A 14,319-nucleotide genomic window follows, 5' to 3' on the forward strand; every position below is an offset into this window, starting at 1 on the left:
AATTCTTAAATAACCGAAAAAGAAGTATATAGGATGCGGAAGTTCCTTTTATTTACCCCTGGTGATCGACCACGTTCATCAGGCACCCATATTTAATCCGTGTGTGAAATAAAGAAGAAACCTCAAAAGGACAGAAGGTAAAACCTCATCAAATCACGGACGCATTAAAGTGATGTTCACTGGTGTTTTAAATTACACTCTGGAATGTCGCACTGATGGAGTCTGATGTTAACACTATTAGGTAAGAGAAGAGATAATTCACCGTGACAGGTATCCGAATAGACTGATTTTGGGCTTATGTAGACGAATAGATGAAACGTTTGACCGCTATTTTGTCCAGCTGTATTACAAGCTCCGCTGGCCTCTTTGACTTGAATGCGGTCCTCGTCTTCCACGCTATTCACACATTTCGTTCCAGATATCAAACCAGAAGCCACTGGGTTATACTAAGCCTAACCTTCCCAGCTGATTTGTGTAGAAGAACGTAATGACAAGGTACTCTTTTTTCTGCAATCAGCAATCATAAAATTGCTACTTTACCACAGCAGCGTTACACACTAAATTATACATCTAACGAAACAGTGCCATTTTCCAAAATGTGTGACTTCTAGGTTTCTTCGAACACAAACAAGGGTGAAGACATAAGGTTGACGGAAACCCGGGGACTGCGCCTACCTGATGAGCCCCAAAAAGGGCGAAACCGGTCGTGGGCTGTCGACGGATTTTCAGCAACCTTATGAATAGTACATTACAAAGATATAAGGGTGAAAACCCTTTATACTACCTATGGACATAATGAAAGAACTAATTTACAGCCCAGTCACCCGAAGCTTTTCGCTTTGATTATGCCATTCAAGGAAGACGAAGGAGCCGGGTAAGTGGTTGCCACAAACAGTGCACATCTACAGCTCAAGCATTCTCAAATAAACTAAACCTAAAATTATATCTGTTACAGCCAAAAGACTATTATTTACTCTACACTAGATAGATTCAATTTTGCTACTCTGGTCTGGAGTGAAAACTCTACAATTCGGTTCACCATCATACGATAATTTGAAGAATCCTGCAAAAAGTAGCTACAAATGTGATAAAAATCCCAACAGAGACATCTGGATGCAACTGAGTTAAAAAAATCCAGCAATATAGCATAAAGGGAACTACACTTGGTTTAAGTGATTTCGGGGGCAAACATTGGCTTTTAAATCGGCCTTCACATACTCTGCGAGAAGATTGAGACTGAGCTCGTTCGTTTTTAAATTTGTAGGTCTCACGAGCACTTGGTTCGCCTACCGAGCCTGAATTCTTTGTTCCAATGGAGACCGTTTCAATTTCGCGCGAATTCTTCGGATCAAAAAAAGGGACACCAAACTACTCCATATACCAAAGAAATGGCCCATCGATCAGTGTCTATGCAATATTTGTCCGACACACAACCTCAGACTCCCCATCTTATCCACACACGCCGGGGCCGGTTAAAAGCTAACATTAGTCTTCGCCTCAAATCCTTCCTTCGAGGTTCGGAGCTACGAGTTAGATCAGTGGAATCTTTGCTTAAACAAAAGCAGCAGCATACACATCAGGAAACTGAGGCATCCAACGTCGTGTTGGCTTCAACACCAGGCACACTGAGTTCACAGAATTTGGCGGGTTCAGCGGATTCAAGTGGATGTGATTCATTTCAACAGCATGAAAATTCACGGTATTATCTCGGAGGGAATCTACATGCTGGTCGACCTACTGCCATCCGTAATTCCTGCTCAAGTTTTTGTGATTTTTCACACCTCAGTCCAGGAACTTCTGGGAGCTTGTGGAATTCACAACAGTAAGTTTCATCGTCGTCTAACTTCACGTCTCACTACTTTGTCGGTTAAATTTTCTCAGATTCTTACTGCGCACATGTTGACAACAGAAGTTATTGGAACAAAGATGAAACATGTGTCCATTGGTTCTGGCTAGCTAATGCTCGTCTTCGTTTTTGGCTTTTTTACTATTTCTTGTAGCGTGGCCATAGAACCTATCGACATTTCGTATCATTTTAGATTAACAGCCAATTTAACTTGTTTGCACCATTTCTTCATTAGTTAAGGCAGAGGATCCACTGCTCTTAGCAGTACGTTCTACGTAAACGTTTTTGTCTAACTGGCGCGGATGCTTCACCATAAAAATATCAAAAAACAAGTTTTCCTGCTCGTCAGTGAACATAATGTAACCAGATCTAGTTTATGGTTGATAGGCTTACTTCCACGAGAACAGGAACAAGCCAATCTGTGGAATTTTTATCGACACACATTGAAAGCGGATTATGCTAATTAGTTCACACACATCCATTCACTCATCTTTCAGATTAAACGAGGCAAACACTGCGGAATTACAGCATTGACTAATTATGAACTACACTGGGGTCAAGTTTGGAAGTGACAAACTGACACAATCAAAACCACACTTTTACTGCTATCTCCCTAAACCTGGTATGGTATCTGATGATCCTTAAAATCAGCCTCGCATATTTTTTCAGGTAGTGCATTTCAACTGTACGAAACCAGCGTTAACACACCCGATGTTACATTTTACTGTTGCCTCCATTGCAATTCTGTATCTTAATTGCCTATAGAAGAGATGTGCAGATGCATAGATCAGCTTAAACTGATAAATATGGTAAGACAGAATATCCTAGCTACTCGTTTACTCGGGCGAATGAGCAATTGAGAAATTATCAGTGTTTAACTAACTGACTACAAACGCTGACCAAGGACTTCACGACTTCCGTGCCATGTGATCGAAAATGTAGTAAGATGTTATATTATGCATTTCGTAAAATCAAGACAGACGGCCTTGTGAGCAACTTTAATATTCCCTGAATCTTGTCAGGTGGGCATAAGGGAAACGGAAAAATCACCACTTGATTACAGTCTTAGGAAAAACCGTTTTTCAGTCGATTAGGACCAGTATAGATATTCGGTTCAATTTACCAGAGAATTTTGCTTATCTTGTTTCCTTCTTCAATTTAGGTTATTCTCACCCCTGGATAAGGACGCTGAAGAACAAGAGCAAGACTTTATCAGAAAAGAGCCACCAGCTGGTGTGAAAATTGTTGCAAAGCGTTTACTTGGCCATGGAGCAAACGGGATTTGCCACGAAGTTTCCATTCAACCCTTAGGCCATCTGGCTAATCAGGGTTCATCAGGACTCCCTGAGCGAGCTGCCTTAAAGGTGTGCGGTCTATTCATTTGTTTGACATACTCTTCACTGTTTACGGCTCGTTGGCTTGCTCATTGAAGCCAGTCGACTTTCGAAGAATGGTCATTCATGTTATTCGTCCAAATAAAAGCAGCAAAGTTAGGGATGTGAGGCTGTTTAAAAGTAATACTATCTCCAAAGGACAACCCTTCGCAAACTGTTACTCAAAGATTGAGATGTAGAGAAGCGGTGGTCTTCCCTGGACAATACAGCAGTGGCCTTCTTGATTGTTTTAGAGACTTGCTGCCGAAGATGCCGCCTTCGTTAAGAAGTCCGTAACTGGCATGCTGCTCGACTGCAAATAAAACACACAACCTTTTCAACTACTATGTTTTGTCCCCAGAAGCTGGACTTCGGTGTAGAGAAGGGAACAAGAATAATATGGAAACAGTACTGTCAAACACTTATGTAGTGTACTGATAGGAGGTACAAATGAGTACATCAACTTCCCTGCATACGCAACTAATTTTCCTTAGACGTTACTTTATTACCCCCAGATTGATTTTTCTCACTGGTTAGTCCAAAACGGCTACAACCAAGTGAAGAAGAATGAATATATGTGACGTAAATTTCAATTTTTTTCATTTAAGCTGGATATCCATGCACCGTTTCTCAAGTTAACTGATCATAGAGGCTTAAATATTTAGCTTCTCTAGTAAGTAGCTGTGAATTTTTCTTACATATGCGTTTTCAGGAAGATCTCGAAATTTGGCTCGTATAGAATGTATCACCCTACAAAGCAAGAAACGAAATTTAGGGCAAAAAAGCACTCTACCAGATGCATCTGGAAAATTTCACCAACTTACTGCATGGCTCTTTGCGTCATGATTTCTCGACGATGCTGCATGCAACCAAAATTGGAGGAGCATAAGAGAGCAGTTTGTCCTCTGTTAGAGCTCTTCAGCTCGAAGGGTACTAAGGCCTGAACCAAGAACTGTTGCTTCATTACTACAAATGGATGACATTAAAACTTCCAAATTGTTCACGGGATCTCAGTACTTTTGTCAAATTTTCGTGACATTTATTCCACCTTGTACAAAAGCTAGTTTTGCACACGCAGTCTAATTTTCGTCACCACCGGTTGAAAGATTTGTGTATTGCGTGCAATGGTTGAATGTAATTCTTATCTGGGCCCTGGTCTTAGGAATCATATTTTGTACGTAGGCTGGGATGCTTTCATGACGTCCGGACCCAGACAGAAGGACGATTATGGTTCTCGAACAAATACTCTGGTTCAAAAGCCTGTCCGCAAGGCAGCGGTGGTTGGCGGGAAATGCCAGTGTATTACACTTTTTGAGGACAAGTCGCCACATATTTTCTAACCTACAACGTGGAGGACCAGGAGAGTGTATTGGCCAGATCTCTAACTATTGACCAAGTTGCAAGTGTCACATGGACACCCTCCAGGATAGCTCAATGGATCACGAATGCATACAGACGATCACATCCCGCTCAGGTCCAGTATCTTCGTGACGGAATATGCCTTGAGAATAACCATAAAAGTTACTACACCAGCGCTTTACTGCAGCCTACTCACTACTGCTCAGCTTTGGTATGACCAAACTCTTCTTGCTTTTGTACTCCAGACAGTGTACCCTGCAGATATTCTGCAGTGTATCAGAGTGGCCTACTAAGATCAAATTTCAGATGAGATGCATGGATCGCTTTTGATACGAGGGCTCTTGCATATGTACATAGGTCATTACAAGGTGCTTAGCCCCAGAATTTGATGTTTAGATACTCCGATGCGATTCAGACTTCGGCGCATCGACGTATGTGCGGCGTATGACCAGTAGATGAGGAAGTCTGAAAAATGTATACATCTTTGTAGGTGAGTTTGAGTGATAACACAGATATCGGGGAGAATGTTTTCTAATTTGAAAAACAATCACACTGGAATATCACTTGAGTGAATGCATTCAAGCTGTTCCCCGCTGCCTGTTACACACTGTGTGGCAACACAGTAATGATGATATCTTGAGGTTGTTGGTGGATAAAGTGATTGAATTTATCACTCTATAGAACTCACGTCAGCCTCGCAGAAAGCATCCCTTTGTTCGTTTTTGGTGACAGTTCTTGTGTACGAAGGGTTCTAATACCCACATCGCTAGATCTATTTCCTCATCATGCGAAATTTTCGTTTTGATGACAAAAATATACTTTAAGTACTCATATCACTGCACCTAGCTTGTCCCTTTTTGTACGGTATCCGAATTTTTCGCAGCTAACGGCCGATCATTTGCCTGACTTCTTTGTGGCTATTGCACTGCTGCCCAGTCAACCGAACAAATTTGGCCTACACATATTGCCTATACATATGTACACGGTAATTCTGTTTAGTTTAACAATAGCTGTTTGCATTTCTCTACTTTCCATTCAGAAATAGGCCGCTTTTATCAAAGTAATCAGTCACGATGTCTTCAGAATCTGTCATACATTTCACTCCCTTGCCTTTGCGAAAACGATGAGGCTTGTGTTCGGTGCTGTAAAAACTAGGCAGAGGGAACAGATCTATTAAACCAGTATATTTTTAATCTACTTTTGGCCTCTGTAGAGGATGTAGCAGAGTTTCATTCTTAACACATCTTTTTTCTAAGAAACCAAAAGACTGGATTTACTGGGAGCTGCAGAAAAATAATAAGTGCACCAAGCGACACCAAATGATGATCCTTCTTTCAGCATTCCAGAGAGTAGGTTCGAAAATATTGCTTTTTAGTGACTGAGGTTGAGCCTGAATTACGTTCGTTGGTTTGAAGGACTTGATAAAAGAATGCTCACAATCCGTTTGAGTTCCTCATGTACTTTCATAATATGTTTGGCTTGTCCGTATATCTTGCTGCTTTTAACATCTGTGCTCACTCTGATTAAACGGGCCTGATTGGATTGACCTGCATGAGTTACTCCCACAGCACTATTGTCAAGCTACTATGGTACAGGTGTTAACTTCACAAACAGTCACCCATCTCTTTGAACTTTATGGTCGACCAATTGTTACCATGCTAGCTTCCTTGTGTTTGGGATTCGTGAATAAAACCGACAGTTAGGCTGTAAGCACCGAGAGGCTAAGTGCGGTCAGTTTAAGAACAGTCGAGAAAGCGTTTATCTTATTCTCTAGAAGACAACTTCAGAAGAGACCACCGTCAGTTGCGACTGCCGATGTTCTGTTCCGTTATGTTATGTAGTCGGATGAATGAAACTGCATTTCCGTGCCCGTCTTTTGCGCCGCTCTAACGCAGTAGTAATCATAATTATGATTTTTCATCACAATATGATGAAGCAGTGGTTTGATTCTTGATGTGTTACGATAAATTGCTTTCATAAAAAAGTTCCCCTATTTGGGGTCAATCAGTGATCAACTTGATTGATGATTCGTCCACCTAACTCGGCAATTTGGTTGAGAACGTTTCATCACCAGTGGTGGAGGTGCCATCAATGCATTCCTGGGACACAAAGTAGAGCGTAGTGGGCGCTAGAGATTGTGCACTGACTAGTAGTGTGTGTGTGTGTTGATATATGTTTTGCTGGCTGACACTTCACTTACGATTGGGTGATTGTGCTGCTGTATTGGTTGGTGCATTGGCTGATGTTCTGATTGCTCTCACGATCCCATCTATTGGTCATTCTGGAAGCTATACCTGACCTTGACCCATCCGGGTTTGAAGTCATGACCCTTCAGCCCATCATTCCATCAACCGATACGTTGATGCATCCAGAAATTTCTTTCCTTGTCGTGTATTTCCGCGTGCCAAAATTTACATGTTTCTCGAATTGAGATTGCGGTTTTGTTGATCTTTAGGCGTGGCTATCAATGATAGAAGGCTATGCCTTCCGATAGCCCCATCATGTTCCCTCTTTCGTGTTCACAGTCTCCTTCATGCTTGCTCAACATAAAACTTGACAGTTTCTACCGTTGGCTTGATGCTCCAGTTTTTTGTTCTTGGTTCTATGAGCGATGCCCTTCATCCTTGATAAAAGTCTGAAAAGTGCCTTTCGGTTTATAGGTGACCAGTGTTTCTTTTTAGTAAAATAATCTGGCTGAAATTTCGAGGATACTGTTGATGTACGGGTAGAAATACCCGTCTGAATGTGTGTTCGTGTTGTTTCCGCCGCTCCTGCTGCTGCCGGTGAGTTATCTATCTTTAAACTTCAACTGACGAAATTTCCTGGTTGTACACTTTTGGACTACTCTGAATAGATGGTTATCATCCATGTTTCTCAGTTCTTTAACCCGCTTTTTTAAATAGAGTTCGGATGCCACCCTGATTGTGGCGGATTGGGTGGTTGTATTTGTAGTTCTCTATTTGGTTTTTCAAGGGCCTGATTAGCTTTCCTGCTCACTCGAACTTCCAGAAATGGCAGCCAGCTTCCGTTTTCCACCTCACTCGCAAAGCAACTTAATCTATAGTCATCATCGTTTCTAACAGAATAGCCAAAGCTAACCGGCGTATCTTGACTGATCGTCAGACTTTTCACGAACTTTCGACGGTTAGTAAGAAATTATTGTCTTCAGACATCTTAGATTTATTTAAATTGCAGACACGTTTTTCATTTCCTTTACATATTTACGCCTCCAGGAATTTGCAGACGGTGACAAAGTCCTTGTTTTAAAGACTGATTTCATTACACGACTACACCCGTTAAAGTTTCGTGTGAAATTATTGTCCTGGCAGGACCATCAGGTTGCACAAAGATCATTCATATTTGCTACCCGAGTTTTGTCTAGACAGACCAAGCGACAGCAGCGGTAACCTGTGATTTTCCATTAAATCTGGAGTAAGAGTCAGGGTTTAAGCTATGTCTGAATGCTTTCCCAGGCTATCAATTCAGAAGAATTTTGCGCACTGGTTTGTTAGCTGTAACTCAGTGCTCATGATCTTCGTCCAGTGTGGGATACAATAGGGAGGAAGCAGTACCTTTTTGAGAAACTGGCCTGTTTTCTAACCGGTTCAGCTTGGCCTAGTCACAAAGTTGGGAATTGCATTAAATGTACTTGCGGAAAAATTCAATATGTTCTTAGCTGTCCATTGCCAAAGAAGGAAATAATTTGAGCTGTACTTCCGTGGTCACTATGATAACTTCAGAAACTTGTTATTGCAAGGACTAAAACGTATGCTGGAAGTCAGTTTGACTGTAGATGCGATTCAGTGCAAACCAAATGTATCAGTACCTTATTTGCGTAGGGCAATCATCAGTGTAAGTAGACGTGACAGGTAAATTGATAGACGAAATTCCCCAGCGCACTGCACTTGTGACGTTTTGCCAAGATATCTCGCGTTGGACTTCGGGGTGAATCAATGAGGATGACTGACTGCCTGATGACAATCTGCTGTTGTATAAAAGACATGATTAGCACCTTTCTGAGGGGTGAATTTTGTGATCATGATGGAAGGGAATGGATTACGCTTCATCTGGGGTGAGTTAAATTTGAACATCGGAAATTTGTATTCATCACCAGAAAATCAATCAAGTCGAGATATATCAAGTTGTTGACACTGTGCACCCGCAAACCTGGCAAATTCAGTCTGATCAAAACTTGTGAACCGTACTTTCCCCTTATTGAAACTGCAGCCCATGCCGAACGATTTGCGGATTGATTTGCTCGCAAAGCACACGGATTCACACGAATAAGCTGTTTAGAATGAAGAAGCTTTGGGTATTCCAATAATAACCGCGAACTTTCTTCAGAAAGTAGACGTCTAGAGCTTGTTTGACTTGTCTGTGTTTCGCGATGTCAAAGTACACCGGAATTCATGGTAGATCTGCTCAGCGCATTTCGCTGTTGCGTTTGTGCAACCACCCAGATGGAGAAAAAAAAACAGAAAACATGTCATCCATTGTGGCAAGACTTTGCGATTGATTGTCTTTGAGGTCCATGCTGTTTTGAAAAGCGACCTAATAACGGTTCCCGAAGACTGGAAAATTGGTATTGCCCGCCTGATGGTTTCATAAAAGCACAAAGACTGTAATGTTCATTGCTCTGAACGTACGACAAATTTCCTCCCAATAAGCAGACAAAAAGTACACCTTCCTCTGGTTAGATATGAAGGAAATCTTATGAACAGGAGCTGTTGTAGAAAGGTAGTTGAAGCCTAGCTATTCAATCGACGCTAAAATTTTGAACACTTCCGGGTTTTTGGTGTCCAAATAACAGTAGAATACAGCTGCCGGAACATTTATAGGTGTACGTAAACCTTATACATTTACTGCCGCTCGTTACAGCAAAAGGATGAATACTGTGACACAAAGTGTAACTACAAAATTATAGTCGGTATGAAAATATGCACCCTCTAAGGTGTTGAGAGTGTGTTGATCTAGTTTAATCGAGGAACATTTGAGTATCCGTTCAACAAGGGGGCCTTGCAAAGTAACCGAGTCACATTCCACTGTATATCCGGTGGTTTTTAAGATGGATCAAACTCGAGACCAAACATCGGGTGCCTGAAAGATACATCTGGCTGAAAGCTGTAGGATAATTCTTGGTATCGGATCCGACGCAGGATGACGGGTCCTATTCAAATGGCCTTCGCTACTTTTTTGTTTCTAACAGAAAAAATGTTAGAAAGGTCGGCGCAACAATCTCTACATAAAGAATTGTGGCAAACGGCAGACAAGACTGTAAGGAATACTGGCCTTTTTTCAAAACAAATCTCTTCGGGTACATCATCGAGGTACATCATGTTCAGGTACATTATGTTACTAACTGCAACCTGGAGCAATTAGGCGGACTGTGGACAATAATTAATGAACGATGTCTGGAATAAATAAGCGGTAAACATGAGACTGTCCAGTAAAGGAAAGGAAGACTGTAAGGGAGAAATAAGAGAGCAGTTGATAATCAAGGTAAACATACCGAAGAGACAGAATGAATTTATGAACAAAGGGCTTTTAACAGGCTCTTCGCGCGCCATGAGACCTCGCATCATTAAGGTGGTCCGTGACTAATTTTTGGCATCGAATCAGTGAGAAACATAATATAAAACGCAATAAAACGGTGTTTTCAATCTGCTTCATACCACTGAACTCCAAAACTATCCGGCAACTGATATGGGACGGATAGGAATCGAATACTCTTTAAAATAAACCCCATCTATAGGTACTGCAAATGAGGGGACGGATATTTATGGCGTTATAGATGGCACCTTCTTGATTGCCGAAAAAGCTCGTACCAGCTAACCTGGGTGTTGCCCTGGGTTGTACATACTCTATGAAACCAAACTTATTTGTCCAACTATGTCCACTTGAGTTCTGCGAGCAGAAATAATTACTCATCATGAAATTTTACATTACTCGTCTCATTCACTGTAGAATGTATCGAATAGTGACCGGTAACCAGTTGAACAACCGCTAATGATAGCCTGTTGATCAGAATCACGTTCAGTTGATACTGAATTCAACCGAAAACATGCACCGTGAATCAAAGTTTCAGCTTTCTTAACTAGTAGGCATTCGTCAGGCAGATGAGAAATCGATAGGCCGACTCCTGATGAGGGACCTACTTCATTCCCAATTAAGTTGAGAAGTATTAATTTGATTGATGATCAGGCCTTATCGATCCCGTAGAAGAGTAGGACTGTATGCAATATATCTGTCCTGAACATCACTTCAACTGGTCTTTATATTTAACCCACAGAAATTCGTGATTTCAGCCTATTTTCTTGAGTGTTTTAGTGACTTTTAAGAGTTCCACCGAAACGAGTACATCTTTGTCCATAGTTTTGATAGAAAAGCTATTCTTTCCTTAAAAGCTGCTTGAAAAACGTTTCCTTTTTCTTTTTGAGACAAATAGCGTAAATGTTCCATAGACGAAGCCGGCAGCTGCGTCTGAGTTACCAAGGTGAAGTGAAAAACTAGTTTCCTCAGTCTACTGTTGAGTTATTGATAAGAGATCATGAGATGGCCAATCGTTATTGCAAACCAGGATTTTGGTTAGAAAGACCAGAAGTACTCATTCTTAACGGAATCGAAAAATCATTTATTCTCAGTCTTTGGATAACGAGTTCCAGGAACTAAACATTGTAACGCAATTTCGATACCTGCAACCAGATAAAGGCAATTAAATTGGTGGCCCATCAGCTGATATCACCTATATTATCTTTGGTCGATCTTAGAGATGTGTACATGATACGTGTTCACAAGAGAGGTTTATATACGCAGATGGGTGCATAAGCATGCCAGTGAAGGACGGGCTGAGCAACGTCAGAATTACACATTCAGAACTCAGAGTCAATAGAACGGAAGTCAGGCGTTCTAATGTTATAAAAATATGCGAATATCCTGGCAGTCACTAGTGCACCAAATGGTCCCTTGAAATCTTTGGCCTCACCTATCTGATTTGTAATCACTACTAAAAACTGTGTAACATCTAAATCCTTGATTTCAAGACTTTACAACAGTCCTTAGCAGGTTGTGCGTACGGCTGCATATAGTGAGAGATTCCGGCTGGTTGTCTGGGGCTAGGCGTGGCCTCCGAATGACGCGGGATCTTACGACGTTTATAGAAGCATCATTAGTCACAGAGTGCATATAATGCGTGAACCCGACATCACGGATCCAGCTAATGTTGAATGAAGACCACAAGTGCTGAATTATCACAGTTGAATGGAAACCTATTTGTTCCAACAGGGGTTCCGAACCAAGCACTGAGTACCATGTACCGAAGTCTAATCAATAGAATTTTTTGTGAGCCACTTCTCTACCAGGCCCACCGAACATGATTTTGTTAAAACCAGGCAGTCACCGCAAACACTGCTTAGGGCTGTACATAACCAAGTAATGGGTACATCAGAACCAGAGGGTTTTGTTCTTTTTTCACTGGAATGTCATGTTTCTCCATTAAGTGCCCAGTTTTTCGTCGCGGTTGAAAGGCGAACACGAGAAACATGGCACAAACGCAAGAGAGCAATTTTAGATAGCCTGAACGGTGGAGATGGTTGGATTTGATATTAGCACGTTAGGAGATAGACAGACGGGACTCGAAGAAGTCAAAACCACTTTTCAAATTGTGAAGTCCACCGGTTAAACCAGGTGATTGATTTACTGCTTATTTCGCTTAAAAAACGATAAACGACAATGCCCCTCCACTTTGTATGGACGAAGTTAAGGAAATGGCGGTTTGTATGACAACATTTCGATCGCACTATACAATGCACGGCCTCATACTTTTCTTCTCGGTATATCCGTCTGGCAGTTTGTTACCGTCACATATTAACCAAAAACGTTTGAAATCACGTGAAGCTATATATAAGCTGACCTATTGGCAAGAATCTTGATAAAATTCTGGGGCGAAAATGCAGCTTGATCAAAGAGAAAGTGTACGATGCTTTTCTTTGATAAAGATTGACGAAGGACGCCGCAGTTGTTTATGCTGTGTAGTGTATTCACATACACAACACTAACATTTATAGCATTTTAATGCACAATATAGTGGTTTCGATTTCCACTGAAACGGTCACTTTCAATCCATATAGGTTTTACACTTACGGGATCAGGTTGCTCAATCGCCGTTTCATGAGTACTTACGGTCTAAGAAAACCATAGTCGTGGGAACAAACGATGTGCTGTGCTGCTTTCACAAACGCTAGGCCTAATCAGGTTAACTAGCGGTAACACGGAATCATCAGGGCAGCAACTCAAGTTCAGGTGGGCAGTAATGTGTAGAAAATAGAGGTTGCGAGACCCTCAAGAATATAGTTAATAATAACGACCGAACAACGATCATTATTGAATTGAGCTTATATGGTCCAATATTCAAACCGAGAAACAAGTGTGATGAGCATACCTAGCACAAAATGTATGCAAGGTCGATAGGAAACAACTTCATCCAGTTGTTGCATGAATTTGATGACCCCAGTGTTACTGCCCTCAGCTCCTCAGCATTTTAACTCGGAATGCTTGCATCTGTCCTTTTTCCAGGCAGTCAGTACGTTAACGAGGAATGCTACTAGTTTCAAAAAAATTATGAAGTCCGAGTTCGTGGAGCAATTGGCCCCAAGGTTCACAAAAAAGATTGTTTGGACGCAAAACATATGTTACAAATGTGTTATCCAATCACTGTAACTCAGTCATCCGTACTAGTGTTTGCTAAAATGCACGAGGTTATAAGGTACGTATAGCAAGCGTACGTAGTACCGGACCACAGTAAGCACTCATTTAGCATTGATTCTCACTGACAGTTTGTCGTGATTAAAAACATCCTCTGCTTTCAGTCCTCTCTCCAAACTGTAACTACCTGGATGTTTTGCTCAGGTTTCTGAGCGTTCAACTCGGGCCTTGTGAAAAGTCTATCTTGAGTTTTTCCTCATAAGGCCGTCTGCTATCTTGTTACAACTCCATCAGTTTAGGGGACTGGTGAAACAGTCCGGCTGATTTATTGAAATTTTGAACAAAACATTCGGCACAACGGTTGCCTAAAAGGTGAAACCTATGGGATTACCCAATGTTCTCTTCTCACGACCGTCTCACTGTATGGTTTACTTGATGTGCTCCAAGTAATTCTAAAGATCATGAAATTATTTCGGGGCTCGTTTCACTGTACGTTGCTCCAAGACATTTTTAGCACAGATATATTTTACCTACATGGCAAAGTCCTCAGTTGTAAAACTTAACACCCGCTTCATACAATAAAGCATACCAAACATTACGAAACTATACATTATTGCATCCTCAACGTAGTTCAGCCCATTGTCTGAGATCAAAAGAGTACTAGATTTCTCAGGAAATCGACTGAACACCGAGTCATCTTGAAAAAATTTTACACATCTTGTCAACACACCGTTGGAATTCCACCCAAACGTGTTTTCTTAAATTCATCAAAAAGGTAGAATGAAGATAGCATGAAAAGCCAGAAGCATGCTGAGAGCATTGAGGGCAAAAATAACAATAGATCGATTATTTATATTCACGTACGTATCACGTAGAGACTAGCCAAATTTTAGTCCTTGCATGACAGCCTGCATTGGCTGCTGCGATTACATTACAGCATGGAACTTCGTTAAAACAACGAGAATCTCAGCCATTTTCTTCCGTTTTTATGAGCGGGTGACAACTTTGATGAGCTAAAATATCCCCTCATGGTAACTTTTT

The 14,319-nt window shown here is 41.3% G+C and overlaps 1 protein-coding gene across 1 annotated transcript; it reads left to right on the forward strand.

Moving 5' to 3' along the window:
- Positions 1–815: 815 nt before the first annotated feature.
- On the forward strand, positions 816–3,276 carry T265_09927 (hypothetical protein; the record flags this gene model as incomplete). The annotated part of the gene is made up of 3 exons (XM_009176148.1): positions 816–874; positions 1,265–1,822; positions 3,009–3,276. 3 exons carry the CDS (start codon positions 846–848, stop codon positions 3,274–3,276), a joined length of 855 nt encoding a protein of 284 aa, XP_009174412.1.
- Positions 3,277–14,319: the final 11,043 nt, after the last annotated feature.

The sequence above is a fragment of the Opisthorchis viverrini genome (assembly GCF_000715545.1).
Source record: "Opisthorchis viverrini unplaced genomic scaffold opera_v5_322, whole genome shotgun sequence".
NCBI classification, from domain to species: Eukaryota; Metazoa; Platyhelminthes; class Trematoda; order Opisthorchiida; family Opisthorchiidae; genus Opisthorchis; species Opisthorchis viverrini.